The sequence below is a fragment of the Strix uralensis genome, chromosome 17 (assembly GCF_047716275.1).
Source record: "Strix uralensis isolate ZFMK-TIS-50842 chromosome 17, bStrUra1, whole genome shotgun sequence".
In the NCBI taxonomy this organism is placed as follows: Eukaryota; Metazoa; Chordata; class Aves; order Strigiformes; family Strigidae; genus Strix; species Strix uralensis.
Window position 1 is genome coordinate 7,141,747 of NC_133988.1, and position 14,524 is coordinate 7,156,270.

Genomic DNA, 14,524 nt, shown 5'->3' on the forward strand with positions numbered 1-14,524 from the left:
GAGCATAATGGGAATAAGAGATCACAGATTAAAAATAAAAAAAGGAAAAACAGGCAGAAGTTCTGAACAGGATAAAACAACTTGCACAGTTGTGTAGTTTGAAGATTTAAAATGAGTTTAGAGCAAATCAGCAAAGTTCACCTCTCTTTGCTGACAGGAACAGTTTCACTTACTGTTTTAACTCTCCTTAACCAGCAAAAAATTAAATCCTTCTCAAAAAGCAGTACTAGAAGTCAAAAGAAAGCTCAAGACCAGGCATTTTAGCAAGTTGTGGAGGGGAAAAAAAAAAAAAGGCAAAATGCCTAATGCCAAGAAATCCATAATAATAATAAAGAAAAACAGCCATTTTCAGTGACCTGATTCAATTGAGAAAACCAAATGCTCTGTCTTCATACATCAAACCATGCTAGAAGCGTGGACCTAAGAATTTAAGTGTTAGCCACACATTTAAGTATATACATTAGCCAAAAAGCCTACGAAGTCTATTGTATTGGGGTGAAACAGCCCTATTCAGAACTACATCCTCCGAGTTGTGTTCCATTTCTCATAAGAAGCAGATGTCTTTTTTCCTGTGTTATCTTCTAAAAAAATAAAGATCATACCTGATTATCTAAAACTACTGTATGCTATTACCAATGACTATACAATATGCTATACATTGCATTTATAACAACTTACACCAAATGAAAGAGCATACACTGAAACCATATTACTATTGTAAATACCCATTTGCTTTTACCATTGTTACCTGATCTTTCCCACATCAGTTGCATCCAGCTCAAGTTACACAAACAGTCGCTAATACACCCAAGATGGACGTGCTCACTTGCTTATAAATTACAGTTTTTTCAAAACAAACAACCCAGATTACGAGAATAAACTTGCAATACAAAGTTTGATGCTGCTTCTTTTTTATCCATGGTCATTTGCCATTCTTACATTGAATGAGAGCGATCACTGTAATAGTGAATTAAATGCTAATTTGTACAGTCAAATATTCTATGTGATCCCGTTCACTGTGTGTTTTCTTCCACCTTATGTTGTTCATCAGCATTCAAAGATACACAAATAGGTGAAAAAGAATTCAGCTCACGTCTCAATGGGGCAGTGAACCCCTTGCAGGCAAACTTGGCAACACTGGCTGACCCAGGTTCTGGGTCACACAAGACCAAACCCATCCAGAGAGCTCTGGCAGTCTTCAGAAAAGGAAGAGGCTTCCCCCCACTCCCCTTCCTCCACTACTTTCTTATCCAAGAAATAAACAGAAGGGAGGACTAGTACATTTTCCAGAACCATGGTACCTTGTCCTCTCAGACGAACAGAGACAACAGTACATTTCAACTTTATTAGAAAAAACCCAAAAGTTTATACAAAGCTCTGCATTTTACAGAAAACCACCTCCCCCAAACACAAAGAAATCCGACATTGCAAGCTGTACGCATTTTCTTTTTTCATATACATACATATATATATGTACATACACATATATATATGTGTGTGGGCGCACGCGTGTATATATATAGTGTGTGACATGTACTTTTTTTGCATGGTTTGCATTCATTATTTTACAAAGTCAACATTCAGTAGAAAAAAAAGGATCTTTGTTACCATTATTTTCTCATATAAATAACTGTGAGCAGTCCCTCTGCAGATAGATAAAAAACACCTTTTCGTGTCATTCTGTAAAAAACAGACATTGCTGAAATGGTACTGAAATCTTTCAAGTTTTTTCAATACCACCATAAAAATATCATCTAGCCCCCATTTCAAAATGCTTGTCCAAGGCATTAGAAGAGAAAGGACCGTAAGACATTTCTGGAAAGATCAGTTCTTTAAGCCAACATTCAGGTAGGTAATTTTTGTTGAACCTCGTACATTGGTGTGAAATGAGCACAAACAGGAGGCCAACCTCTCTGTCTGCCTGGAAAAGCTGGTTCTTTGCCTACTGTCACTGAGTCACATTCTAACAAAGCACCCAGCAGTGCCAAGGAGCTGACAGACATTCAGCTCACCCTTCTTGCCCCACAACAAAGCCACAGACTTTCCTGATGCAACTAAAATCTCTACCAGCTCAGCAATTTTTTCCTACTCCATTCACCTTAAAAGTACCTGTTGGACTAATCGTGGCATGGCTACAGACATTAGGTTGTTGAATTACTGGGAGAAAAACTTAACTAGTGGGGAAAATGCAAAAAGACAACTAAAAGGAAGAAAATGCTATAGAAAAGAGTTACTGGAGTGACTCCCAAGGCTCTGGTTTGAAGAAGCAGAAACAGCAGAGAGATATGAATTGCAGCTCAAAACATCCTTGCGTTTACTGAAGTTAAAGGTGACAGCGTGGTCCAAATTAATCAACTGCCTGGTAAACAATCATTCTTTCCGTCAAGCACCATGATGGGGAGAATGGCAAAGATTTTGAAGGCAATACAAGTGGTAGTGGTGATAACAAAGGTAATGAAAGTGAAGAACACAATGATGCCAATTAAATGGAGAGTAATGCCAACGAAGATGTTTCAACTGCCAGAGATGCTGGCAACAAGAAGAATGGTTATATGGTTGGTGTTGATGATGGCCAGAATTCATTCATATGTCCATGTAGTCATCATCTTCATCAGTATCACTTTCCAGTGAGGACTCCTGGCTTGAGGTCTCTAAGATTTCCAAAGCTGGCTGACAAAGGCTCTCCTTCTTTACATTCGCTGCAGACTGAGCAGACAAAATAGCAGACTGATCCCAAAAAGAGAGAGAGAGAATATATTGCTAAATAGTCAGGATAAACCCATGGTCACAGGGGTAAAAGCCAACTGGTTGCTATTCCTTCACATTCAATAGCTCTCTTACTTCTATAAAAGATACGGCATCCTAACGTGAAACAACGTAACATCTACCAGTAGGCTTCCCCACAGTTAATATTCTGGTAGCTTCCACTAACCTAAGAATTGCAATGGCTGCACTCACTCTCTCACCCATTTCTGTAATTCTTTCTAATTCCCTCAGAAAAGGGATAAAGACTAGGATAGCTATTTCACCCATGGCCAATATTTCACCAGTCCTTAAAAACTGGCTCCTGCTGAGAACAGCTAGCATCTTCTTCCACTACTTACACTATCTCTGGTTATGAACTGGGGACAGGAACTGTTGCTCCTTTCATACAAGTATTCTATTGAGGGGAGAATTAAGACAAAAACAATAATCTAGAAAATTACTGTTTCCCTTTTATTACCTTTAATTTTTGCTTGGTCTCTTCTGAAATGCTGCCCTTTGGAGAAAGGAGGGTGGGAGTGGGTGGAGTGACAGTGATCTCAGGTGGAAATTTGGTGACAGATGAAGGTATGAAAAGCTTTGGCATGTTGGGCAGAATGCGAGTTTTTACTCGGGTGCCATCTGTCTTGTTCTGCTGACTTCCCAAAGTCTGTGAACTGGAGCTGAGTTCAGGCTTGGAACTGGAGGCTAAACAGAAAATCGTAAGAAAAAACATGTTAGGAAGCTATCTAGGCTTTCAGATGTCAAGGAAGAGGGAACAGTTCATTGTTAGACATATGGCTGGCTCAAAAGGTCTTTCTTCAAGCCTTGCTTTAGGGCTCAGAAACAGAAGAAGGTGCCTCAAGACTCTATAACAACTGGAAACAAGTGACAATTTAAAAAAATGCAGCAGAACCTCAATCTGACCAAGCATGACAACTGGCAGTGTAGCACTGACACATCTAGTTAGAAGGCTGCTACAAACACCATTTTCCCACTTGATGTTTCAGATGCAATCGTCTTATCTTCGCATTCTCTAACTGCCTCTCCATTCTGTAATGCAACTAAACCTACTTAGCTTTACTTACGAGTCTTAATTTCCTCCACGATAGTGCTGCCTCTTTAATTATTGAGACAGCAAGTCCTCAACAAATTAAGAAAAATATATGGTAACACCCGACAAAATTTCCTCACTATTCTCTTCAAATACTGCCATAAAAACCTCCTTGGTGTGCTCATGCCACTGTCTCCCACACTCATTAGCATCCTTTCCACATATTTCCCAAGTGTCTCAGCTTGTGCTCTTTACAATACAAACTTGCTCAGATAGGGCTCATCTCATGAAGTAAAGAGGGGTCCAGCCCTTCCCTAGGCATTATCACATTGCAAAATAATATATACGCAACAATGATGAGTAGAAGACAATGCTTTCATATTAGAAACTGAGAATCTGTTAAAAAATATTTCTTGATTTCTTATTAATAATGCTGCTTCACATGGAATCAAAACTTTTTAAAAAAAGTTTTATGAATGAAAACACCAGAGTCTGTCTCAGATTGATAATAATGACAGGTGTTCAAATATATTTTTTCAGATTCAGTCTTGTCAAATCCATCTCTTGCAGATTTCTGGAACTGACATGGCCACTTAAACACAGCAAAATAAAATGCCAGCTTCCTGATGCTATCCTGAAAAACAACCAGCAGTAGAACTAACTACTAAGGGATGTAAAACTGAATTGTATGTTCTCAACTGTACACAAGAATGTAAGCACTGTCACAACAGATAAGGCACAGCTTTTCAACAAGGTCAGTGACCCATCTCCACGGGCAGCCAATCATTTCAGAGTAGAGTACCAGAAACGTTGCAGTAATCACAGGATAATCTGCCTCTCACAAACAAGGAAAAATGAGATACCCCAAACGTTAATACCGAGGTTATGCCCACCTGAAATACCAAGTTTCACATTTTTTTCAATTAAAACACCAACTCCTTGGGAAGGGGGCAGGGGAGGGATAGAAAGCATTAACTGATGTAATGCTGGTTTTAACGTTTACTCAGCCTGAGTCAGGTTTTGTGAAAAATTGTTTCCTTCTGCTAAATATTCCAACAGTGTAATCCAAAGTGTTGTCATATTGCCCCATATAAGATTTCAATTAAAAGAAAAATTCCACTTTAAAGGATGCACAAACTACATAGCATGATAGCCTGTACTGGGAGGTTTTTTTATTTGGCTTTGCTGCTGCGGTATTTAGCATGCAAGTCATGCACCAAAAAGAATAACCATTAAGGGACGACAAGGCACTTTCCCAGGAAGCTGGGACATTGCCAGGAATGCCTCTAAACTCTTCAATACTTGACTGGAAGGCAGGCAGAGAAAGTCAGGAATATGAATCACAACTATCCAATCGATCAATCAATCCCTACAGGTAACCACCCATTTTCAGAATTCTTTGCAGCACAGAAAGCTCCTACCTTGTGTACAAACATGTCCTGAATTTGTGCTGGTCACTGATTCCACTTGCCAGCAAACAGGCTCTGGTGATGGTGCAACAGTAGCCATTTTCATCTGCTGACAAAGCCGTGACTCCTGTTGCTGAAATCCAAGCCCCTCCAAAGGCACTTCAAGCTCTTCTTCCTCTTTAGTAATGAAACATAATTCACAGATTAAGAAACATCCTGATCTCTCTCCTAAGCCTCAATCCTTTTGCTGTTTTACCAACTGGTAGAAATTTTTTTAACCCTTGCTATTTCTAAACTGTAACATGACTAAGTGAAATTAAATACTGACAAGCTAAGATGGCAATATCAACTTTTTGATACTTGTTGCCATCAATTAAAACTCTTAAAAAAAAGTAAATGTCATTTAAAAAGCGAAAGAAAAAAATTCTTGTGTATAACATTTTGTTATCTCTGCACATCTGCAAGAAAAACACGTGCAACTGACCATCCTCCTTTGGAGATGTGAGGGTTGAAACACCTGCCATACATGCAGAGCAAAATCCATCACCCTTAATGATGAGCCAGCTGTGATCAATGGGTCCCTCTGATCTACCACCACAGGTACATGCCACAGTGAAGTGCAGCTTACTGGCAAGTAAGATTAATCACTGTGAACATCCACTAACGGGGACAAATATGTTTTTTACGAAGCCAATACCAAGTTATACTAAATGCCCACTTTTCACTGGTATGTCCACTGTCTCTCTATAAATACATTAGTCTAAAATTCCAACCTTCTGCTATTCCAGAACTTGGGATGCTTGTAATTCAGAATCCATGTATGTGTGTGTACAATCTCTTTATTACATACCAGCTGTATCTGCATTTAAATTAATGCAGTGTTAAACCAGTTTTCTTACACACTGAACTGCCTATTGTATGTAACGGGAGTAATTGTCACTGAACTACTGAGAGCTACTGGTGCCCTTTCTGGGAAGGGCAGACTGAAACAGTGGCAAACCTTTCAAGGCTATGGACACACAAACAAGCTCTTATTCTCTGATAAAAATGAAGACATCCTTCAAAAACAAAGGGTTGTTTAGTCTAATTGAATCATCTTATATCTACACAGGCTAAGGTGTGCAAAGGCAGCTATCACAGACCAGCAGATGCAATGTATATTCACAGTCTAACTTGCTCTAAAATTCTTTATGTGTCCATGCTCTAAATTAATTTTGGATTTTGACAGTGTGATGTCTTAAAAAGGAATATATATTTCAACTTTTCTTCATTGGAAAAATACTCCCACCCCCTCAAGTGTTGAAAACACTTCTCCATCTTCATCAATGTAGATAAGAGCTTGGAATTTACCATGGTAATATTCTCCTCTACAAGAGTTCCCCTTGCAGAAAAAGCTTAAGACAACATTACAGCTTACCAGCTTGGTAAAAGTCAGATCAATACAGTTTAAAAGATGCAACTTTTTTAATGAATTAGATTTTCTAGGGTTCTTGATTAATTTGTACAAAGAAAGGCTTACCAAAGCAGACTGCAAGTTCTTTCATCCACTAATTTTCATTGGTAAAGAACCCAACCCATCATCTAAACTTGTAGCTGATAGCCAATATAAGCCTTAGGATAAATGAGTTTGCTTGTAGAGAATTCTCCAATAGTTCCCAAAAAGGAAAGGTCACACACTACAGCACAAATCACAGGCAGCTTCTGTTCTGTGATGTTCCACTCACTATCAAGCACAAAATGGAAAGGACTAATGCAGAAGAATGTAGTTCTTATTTTCAGCACTCTCTTGCACATTTCTCTATGGATACTTCAAAATACAGCATTGGAAGTAGGAAAGTAATAATTGCATCTATACATTTATTGTATTAATAGACCAAATCAGCTTAAAACCAAACACAGAATGAAGTACTTAACAACAGGAATCTTGACTAGGAAAATCATAATTCATTGTTTCCCTGTTTAAAAAGCAGAGGATAGCTGAAGGATAGTTTTGTCTATTGGCCTGCCCTTTATACCAGATACACATATGATTTAACCACATGCTGAAAAAGTACAGGAGACTGTACGAAGAAAGATCAGCCCTAACATGGCCTGAAGCCAATATACACATATCCCATTACACTGCTAGAGTCTGATGATAAGCTGTAGTCTAAATCCAGAAGACTCCCACACTGAAATGGCTACAAAACACTTGATTAAAAGATAGGAAGAAACATTACATCAACATTTGAGGAAAAGCAAGATGAAAATGATGATTTCAGAAGATTACCCTACCAGACAGTTAAAAAGTCAACTACTTTTTAACTTACTCCAACACTCCAGAATCACAGTCTTAAGTATCTAGGGTAAGTACTAACAGATCTTTCTTATCCATCTACCAATCAAGAATACAAAACAGTAATTATTTTAGCTGATACAATACTATATACAAATAAACTGCAAATCCTACAGCCTCAACTATACTGCTATCTGAGAACAGTTTTGTATGTACTCAGCTGCTAAATTACATTAGGGACTTATTAGTTCACCATTCAGAATAAGAGCTCTGATTTGCATTATTGTTTAATGACAAAACTCTACCTCTTATGCTGATTATGATCTTTGTTTAATTATAAGATATATCATTGCTTAAGCTGATTTGCTGTGCTTTATTTTAACTAAATTATGCCCCACTGACAAAAGCTCTTTTGAGCAGCCTATTTCTAGGAAGATGCTAAAAGACTGGTCTCAGTCTATGTTCTTTTACGAGCAATCAGCATACTCATATGCATCTCCATCTTCCATATTATATTTGTTTTTGTTAAGTTTTGAAGATCCAGTTTTATAGTGTAGTAAAATTAGATTTATTTTGAATAAAATTATGTGTTAGCCCTTTTCAATGCAGAAGTGAATGGAAATGAAAAGGCAGGAGTCTGGCACACTAAGTGTGTATTTCTATCACTGCACTTCTGGAAACAACACTTGATAATATTCTATTAGGCTGCGTCTTTCAGTACATGAGAAATCAAGAACCACTGTCTGTTAATCAATCCCTTGCTGTCAGAGGTGTTAAATACACAGTGACTGAATTCCATCCCCTGACTGGGTCATACCCTGTATTCTTTTAGGACTGTGCAATTTTTTTTTTTTTTTTAATAGTCACTTGAGTGACATTATTTCCAAGTTAAAAATAAAGTTAATGAACAAAATATTTTTTTAAATTCTTGAAAATGACAAGAATTGGTTGTTTCAGGCATATATATCATAATTTATACTATTTATACTTTAATACAGTGCACAGATATTTATTATATCTTTCATTACAGACGAGAAAGGGCAAAAGAGAGAAGGATAATCAAGAACACACACACAGTTGGATCTCCTATTATTTGGTTAAAACAGATTTCTGAAGAGAATATCTTGATATTTGTCTGGTGGAAGATGCTGTTATAGCCCTGAACATAATGTCCTAGTTTTTCTAATAAAAACTTTCCCCAGGGAGGTAAAGACTCCACTAACTCATGAGCCACAATATTCTGCACAAGTGCAAGAGCACAAGAATACAAGTACTGAACATTCTGAAGGTGTTCAGCAGCTCAGATTTAGTATCAGTTAACAAATCTTTTGGTAATCCCAGTACTTGTACTGTCCTGGCAGGTTTTCAAACATTAGCTCTACAAACACAGTTTAAAATAAAATCAGTTTCTGAAGACGTAATATGCAATAGTTACTTGTCTCCAGGCTGAACATGGGACAGGTACTGTACTCTGGAGATCCATTTAGCACTCTCACCTTACGACACAACACACAAAAATTAAGCACACAGAAAAAACCCACAGATTTACAGTGCATATGATTATTTATATTGAAAAGTTCACCTCCAATTGAGCTGAATTACAAGTATTTTTTTTTAGCCTTCCCTTTCCCAACAACTGTCTAAATACATATAAAATAGTATACACATAGAAAGAGGCACATCATACCTTTCAACATCTCCCTGCTTTAGTGAGGAAGAAACAAGCTGAAAACAATTCAATGCAACAACCTACTCCAGCTTTCCTCTCCAACCTCTTTCCACTTGTTGCCAGGGTAACCAGTGTTTGCAGATGCCTATAGCGGGCGCCTGGGTTCATGACTTCATCACAGTTAATATTCTCTCTCGGTCTCTCTTTATACATAGAATATATACACTACATACATATATTCACACACTATAAACATATAGATTATACAACTCCAGCAACTGTTTTTATACTGAGACAATTTACTTTGCTATTCAGATGTGTATAAAATGAAAAATAACACTGTCAAAAATATTCACTTGGCAATTTGCAGATGTGGAGAAAGTTTAAAAGCAGTAGTACTGTAACCAGTAAACAGCTGCTCTGGTCTCTCTGCACTGCACTGTACACTTAATCATTTGATTTTGTCATGCTGTCAGGTATAAGAGACATTTAACATTACAGTGTTATAAAACATTTTATGTGGAATTTCAAAAAAGCCTTTAGTTGTGCACTAAACCTATTACACAACAATTGAAAGACAAGCTCAGAAAATGTGACTAGCACCTTGAAAAAAATGTTTTCCAGTTTCTGATGGAAGCAGTTTGAAGTATTATAACACAGATATGTTAAAGAATACAAGCAACTTACAGTGCATGCAAAAAATATCATTTCATTACAGGAAAAAGGAAGGAGCTGAGCTTTGAACTCCAGGACAGAATACTAACATGATTTCAAAAGCAAATGCTTGGAGAAATGAACAGACAACAGCTTCAAGTGCTTAAATAAAGCACTTGCACCACTTGCCTTCATCCCTCTGCAACAACTTCCCCAGCAGTTCTGTGTGTCGAGACAAAAAGCCTGAAAATACACTACTATGGTTTAGCAAATCTGTATTACCTTGCCTCCCAACCACTTCAAAAGAGTAAGGGATTGAATTCAGTATGCCTACAGACACTAGGAAATACTTATTTTACTAGTCCCAGTAACAACTGGTTTACTTTGTATTTTAATGGCCACCCACAGCACATGCAATTGTTCACAGAACTGACTGTTACTCATTCAGCATAGAAGGTAGATACTATATTTTTTCACAGTGATGGAAATGGGTCTGATTCTTTTCTCCCTGACACAGTGGAGTAAATACCTTACCACATTTCCAAAGAATAATGCTAATGTGAAAACAATTAATTTTCTGTATTCCATCCGCCTCACCCTCCAGTGTGCTGGGAATTAATACAGCTTTTTTCCCCATACAGCAGTTGCAAAGGCCATGGAAAGCTTGAATTTGAAGGAGCTCAGAGTTTCCTCATACACTGTGCTACTAAGTCAATGGAAAGACTGCACTGGAACACAGGTTGGTTCAGCTCAACAGAGTCTGGTTAAGGATGCTGACCTACAGAAATAATGGGGGCATCAGCCCTCGAACTGTATGTGCCATGAGGTACTACACCACAGCAGGCAGTGGGACTACTCAGCTCATCACAAGATGCGGTAGGTATACTTGGTAGCCTTCCCTTACACATTTTCTTTCTCTAAATTCATTCCAAATATTCTGCCATTAAATTTATTTCTAAAAAACCACTACCAAGTCATAGCTGTAGAAAAAAGTATTTTACTTGAAATGCCAAATTCAGGAAATTACATTCAAAGCTGACACACAAAGCCATGTGTTAAAAATTAAGCGTCAGAGTAATTTTGGAGGCGAAAAGCTGCAGAACACTTCTATTGCCCCCTGAAATGAAAGAAATTCAAGCAGTCTGGTGAACAGAAGTTCACACTGTAATAGCATGGCATACTGCTATATTTATCGCTAGGGTCCTGAACAGAGAGTCTACTGTACAATTATATGAGACATACCCCAAAATGCTTCCTAATGCCAAGGTCAGCTGTCACTGAACAACATTAATGTGATTAAAACTTAAAACAGGTGGCTGCTCTTAAAGAGCTCCCTGGAAATAGTCCCTGGCCCACACTCATTCCCAAGCTACCAGGTCCCTGTAACAGCCACGCCAGGGCCAGTCTAACAGCAGAGAGAGTGGATTCCGTGTCCAGAAACATCTCCTGTCACTAACAAGTTTTCTAGAGGTGCAGAGAGCTGGCGTGCATGTCGGGAAAGAAAAGCCCTGAAGTTCAATACTGACATTCTCTCTCTCTCTTTAAAACAAAGCAAAACTTCAATTAAAAGAAAAAAGTATGGGCCTAGATGAAAGACAACGGTTAGATATTCAACTACATGAACTTTCAAATGGCATTATAAAAATACAGCTAATTGATATCTGTTAAAACATCCAACTTGGCAAGCACACATCATTTGGAGCGCATCACACAGTAGCACCCGTGGATAGTAAGTCACCCATTTGCGGTCTACTGCTTCAGAATTTTATGCACTAGTTATCTAATGAAACACGTAAGACCTTTCCTTCTCTGTCAGTATTTCATCCCTCTTTAGTCTGACAGCCAGCTAAGCACAATGCAAATGAGCAAAAGCAGCTGTTAGAAAAAATCTCTTAAAATATAATGACACCCCACAATTTTCTAAGAACTTTGTAAGTAACGTAACACCTGTGCAGTAGGCTTACAACTAGATCTCTCTTTAGTCTTCATTTGTGCAGGAATATATGTAAATTTTATGCTGCTGGCAGTAATCTAAAACTAGTGAAACTGAAACATATTGTAACAATATAGCATCATTACCATGTTCTTCTACAAAAGGTCTCCAGAAAATGTGTTCCATTAGTGTAAGATATTCATAGCCCAGTGACTCCCTGGGATTTTCAGGGGGATCCAAGTGTGCACAGGGCTAGAGAGCCTCTTGGACCACAGACCTGCCCAGACTGCACTAAACCCCTGGCTACACACCATCACCTCACAGGGCACAGTTGGGAAGCTGCTGCTCCTGTCCTATTTGTTCTTACTGATCTAACATGGGTACATAAAAACACTGACAGATTTAATTTCAAAGGATTTTCTGCACACTGTTGCATTGAATAAATAAAACTTAAGAAATATGAAGGGTAAAGATCACAAACAGACATTAAGTGTACCGAAAAACTCTTCTGGAATGAATCTGTTGCGATAACAAAGCAAATGAGCGTACTTCCAAAGGGAAGAGGAAAAGACAGGACTGACTGGAATTGTCTGAGCACTGAGCAAAAAGGAATTAAAAAGTCATTCACAAACAGGAAACCCCCTGCCGACATTCAGCAGTGAAGTTGTTTTCAGAGTGCACCCATTGTGAAAAAGAAAAAGCTTCATGAAAAGCAAGGATCAGACAAGGGGAAGGCAGAATACGAAGCCAAGGAGGCTGAAGCAGCAAGAGATCAGAAAGAGCAAATGCAGAGCTAGCTGAAGGCAGCCTGGCAGACTTCTATTAGTGACTTTGCAGTCACTAACAGGTGGATAGGAGCTTCTACCCTAGGATGGTACAAAAGGCATGGGGTTATAAGTATTTAAAGAAGAGTTTTCAAAGCCTTGGAGGAACTCAGCCTTGGGACTGAGGAAGACAGCTGCCAAAAAACACAGTAAGTCAACGTGGGAAATGAAAGAGAAAGTAATGAAAGTAAGTTGCCTACAAGTGACACAAGAAAACAGAGTAGAAGAACACATGCATTTAAAAGAGAACCCTCATACCAGGTAACTGCAAAATGAAGGTGGCTTACATGAGGCCACAGGTCTTTGGCCAGTCTTTTTCTGTGTTTCAGCTTTTTTTGAGCCATCTGTTGAGAAGAACTCTGTGCTCTAAAGTATGATTTTTAATTCAGCAGAAAATTGCAATTAAGAAGGTTGAATGTTACCACTTCCAGTTGTCTAAAAAGTACCTGAAGGTTTGAATTGAAATCCATAGTTAAAATAAGGCATAGCCAACAGGGCTAAATACTTCAGGCACTTTGTGTAAGCAGAAAGTTTTCAGTACACCAAATTACAGGCTCTTAAAAATCAGTGTTTTGTCTTTAGAAATTTCTGACAAGCAAGATCAGAAGACACTGATATCAGTACGTGGCTAAACTCAACTAGGGATGGCAATCTACAATCTCCATTATTTCACTCACAAACAGGGATTGTGGGTGTCCACTGATGCCTGGATATCCAGAAACTGTGAGGAATCAAGGTGAACCCTTGTGCCATGCACTGATTTAATATGAAGACAGATCCTGTCAATGCAAAATTAGAGAGTTGACATTGTTTGCAGTATTTCCCTCTCCCTCATGTAAACTGCCTCAGTCTTCTGAGAACTCAGTATCAACCTAAGGTCACATATCAGATGTTTTGCCTAGATAACGAACATTTGAAATTATAGCAGGATATTCACACGGCTTATGGAGTGCAACTTCCCTGCACAATTCAGAAGGAATTGTCTTCCTTAGCTCTGAATTTCAAAGTTTGGACAACTACATCATGGCCTTGTTTTGATGTGGAAATGCTTAGGCCTTAAATGAACAAAAATTTAAGGGTAGGGGTGGGGGTGGGTGGGTGTTACTCTTCTACTCTGATTTTATATTCCCATTTGGCTTTAAGCAAAACACATAACTTTAAAAAAATTCCAAGTGTAAAAACCTTCTCTTGGTATCAAAACTCAGATGTGAACATTTTCCTGTTCATTCCTCCTAAGAATCATTATTAAAATATGAATAGTGAAAAAGAAGAAAATGTTAAGATTCTTCAACAATTTAGAACAGTATAATACCGGAACAGTGTGACAGGCTGGAGAAGGTTTATCTTAACTGCCCTGTTTTAGTTTTCTCAGAGAAAATTTTAGGCTGAGTCACAAAGGCTAATAGTCCAATGTACATTTATGCCTAAACATAGGAAGCTCTTGTGCTGAAACTACCACTATCATCACTTTGCTGCTGGACTTCATTACGCTGTATTCTGTACCAGTTAGTCATGTACTAGACAAAATCTCACTAAAATATTTACATAAGAAATGAGTGGCACAGCATCAACATTGCTTGGAAAGCTGTTCCTTTTTCTGGATGAAGTCACAGAAAATGATAGCAGCTAATATTGTCTGATGTGGAATACTTTCACATGAACAAACAGATACAGGAGGAGGTGACAAGAGACAAAGAAGATGACAACAGATTAAAAATGGGAGGAGTTTCTACAGAAACAGAGCTAATAGAAGGCAGATTAAAAAGGGTTGTAACAGAATTATAAATAATCCTTTTTAGAGGAGGTGGATGCAGAGGTAGGAGAATTAAAAAGAAAAATAAAGGACACAGCAGTAATTGGTGTCTTTCTCAGCTAGAGAAATGACCTGTCAGATAGGTCTGAGAGCCAGAAAGCCAGATACAACGCATGCATTCAGCACTGGAATGAGAGCTCTGCACAGAGAA

At 38.2% G+C, this 14,524-nt stretch overlaps 1 protein-coding gene across 4 annotated transcripts in view; it reads right to left on the minus strand.

Annotated features, from left to right (window-relative positions):
* Positions 1-1,331: 1,331 nt before the first annotated feature.
* Positions 1,332-14,524, minus strand: part of CABIN1 (calcineurin binding protein 1) — a 119,935-nt gene continuing 106,742 nt past the window's right edge. For all 4 annotated transcript variants that reach the window (XM_074886821.1, XM_074886819.1, XM_074886820.1 and 1 more), the window contains exons 36-38: positions 5,218-5,382; positions 3,224-3,450; positions 1,332-2,727 (exon numbers count right to left, since the gene is read on the minus strand). In XM_074886821.1, coding sequence (XP_074742922.1) covers positions 2,584-2,727; positions 3,224-3,450; positions 5,218-5,382 — 536 coding nt within the window. In that variant the 3' untranslated portion in view covers positions 1,332-2,583. The remainder of the gene's footprint in view (positions 2,728-3,223; positions 3,451-5,217; positions 5,383-14,524) is intronic.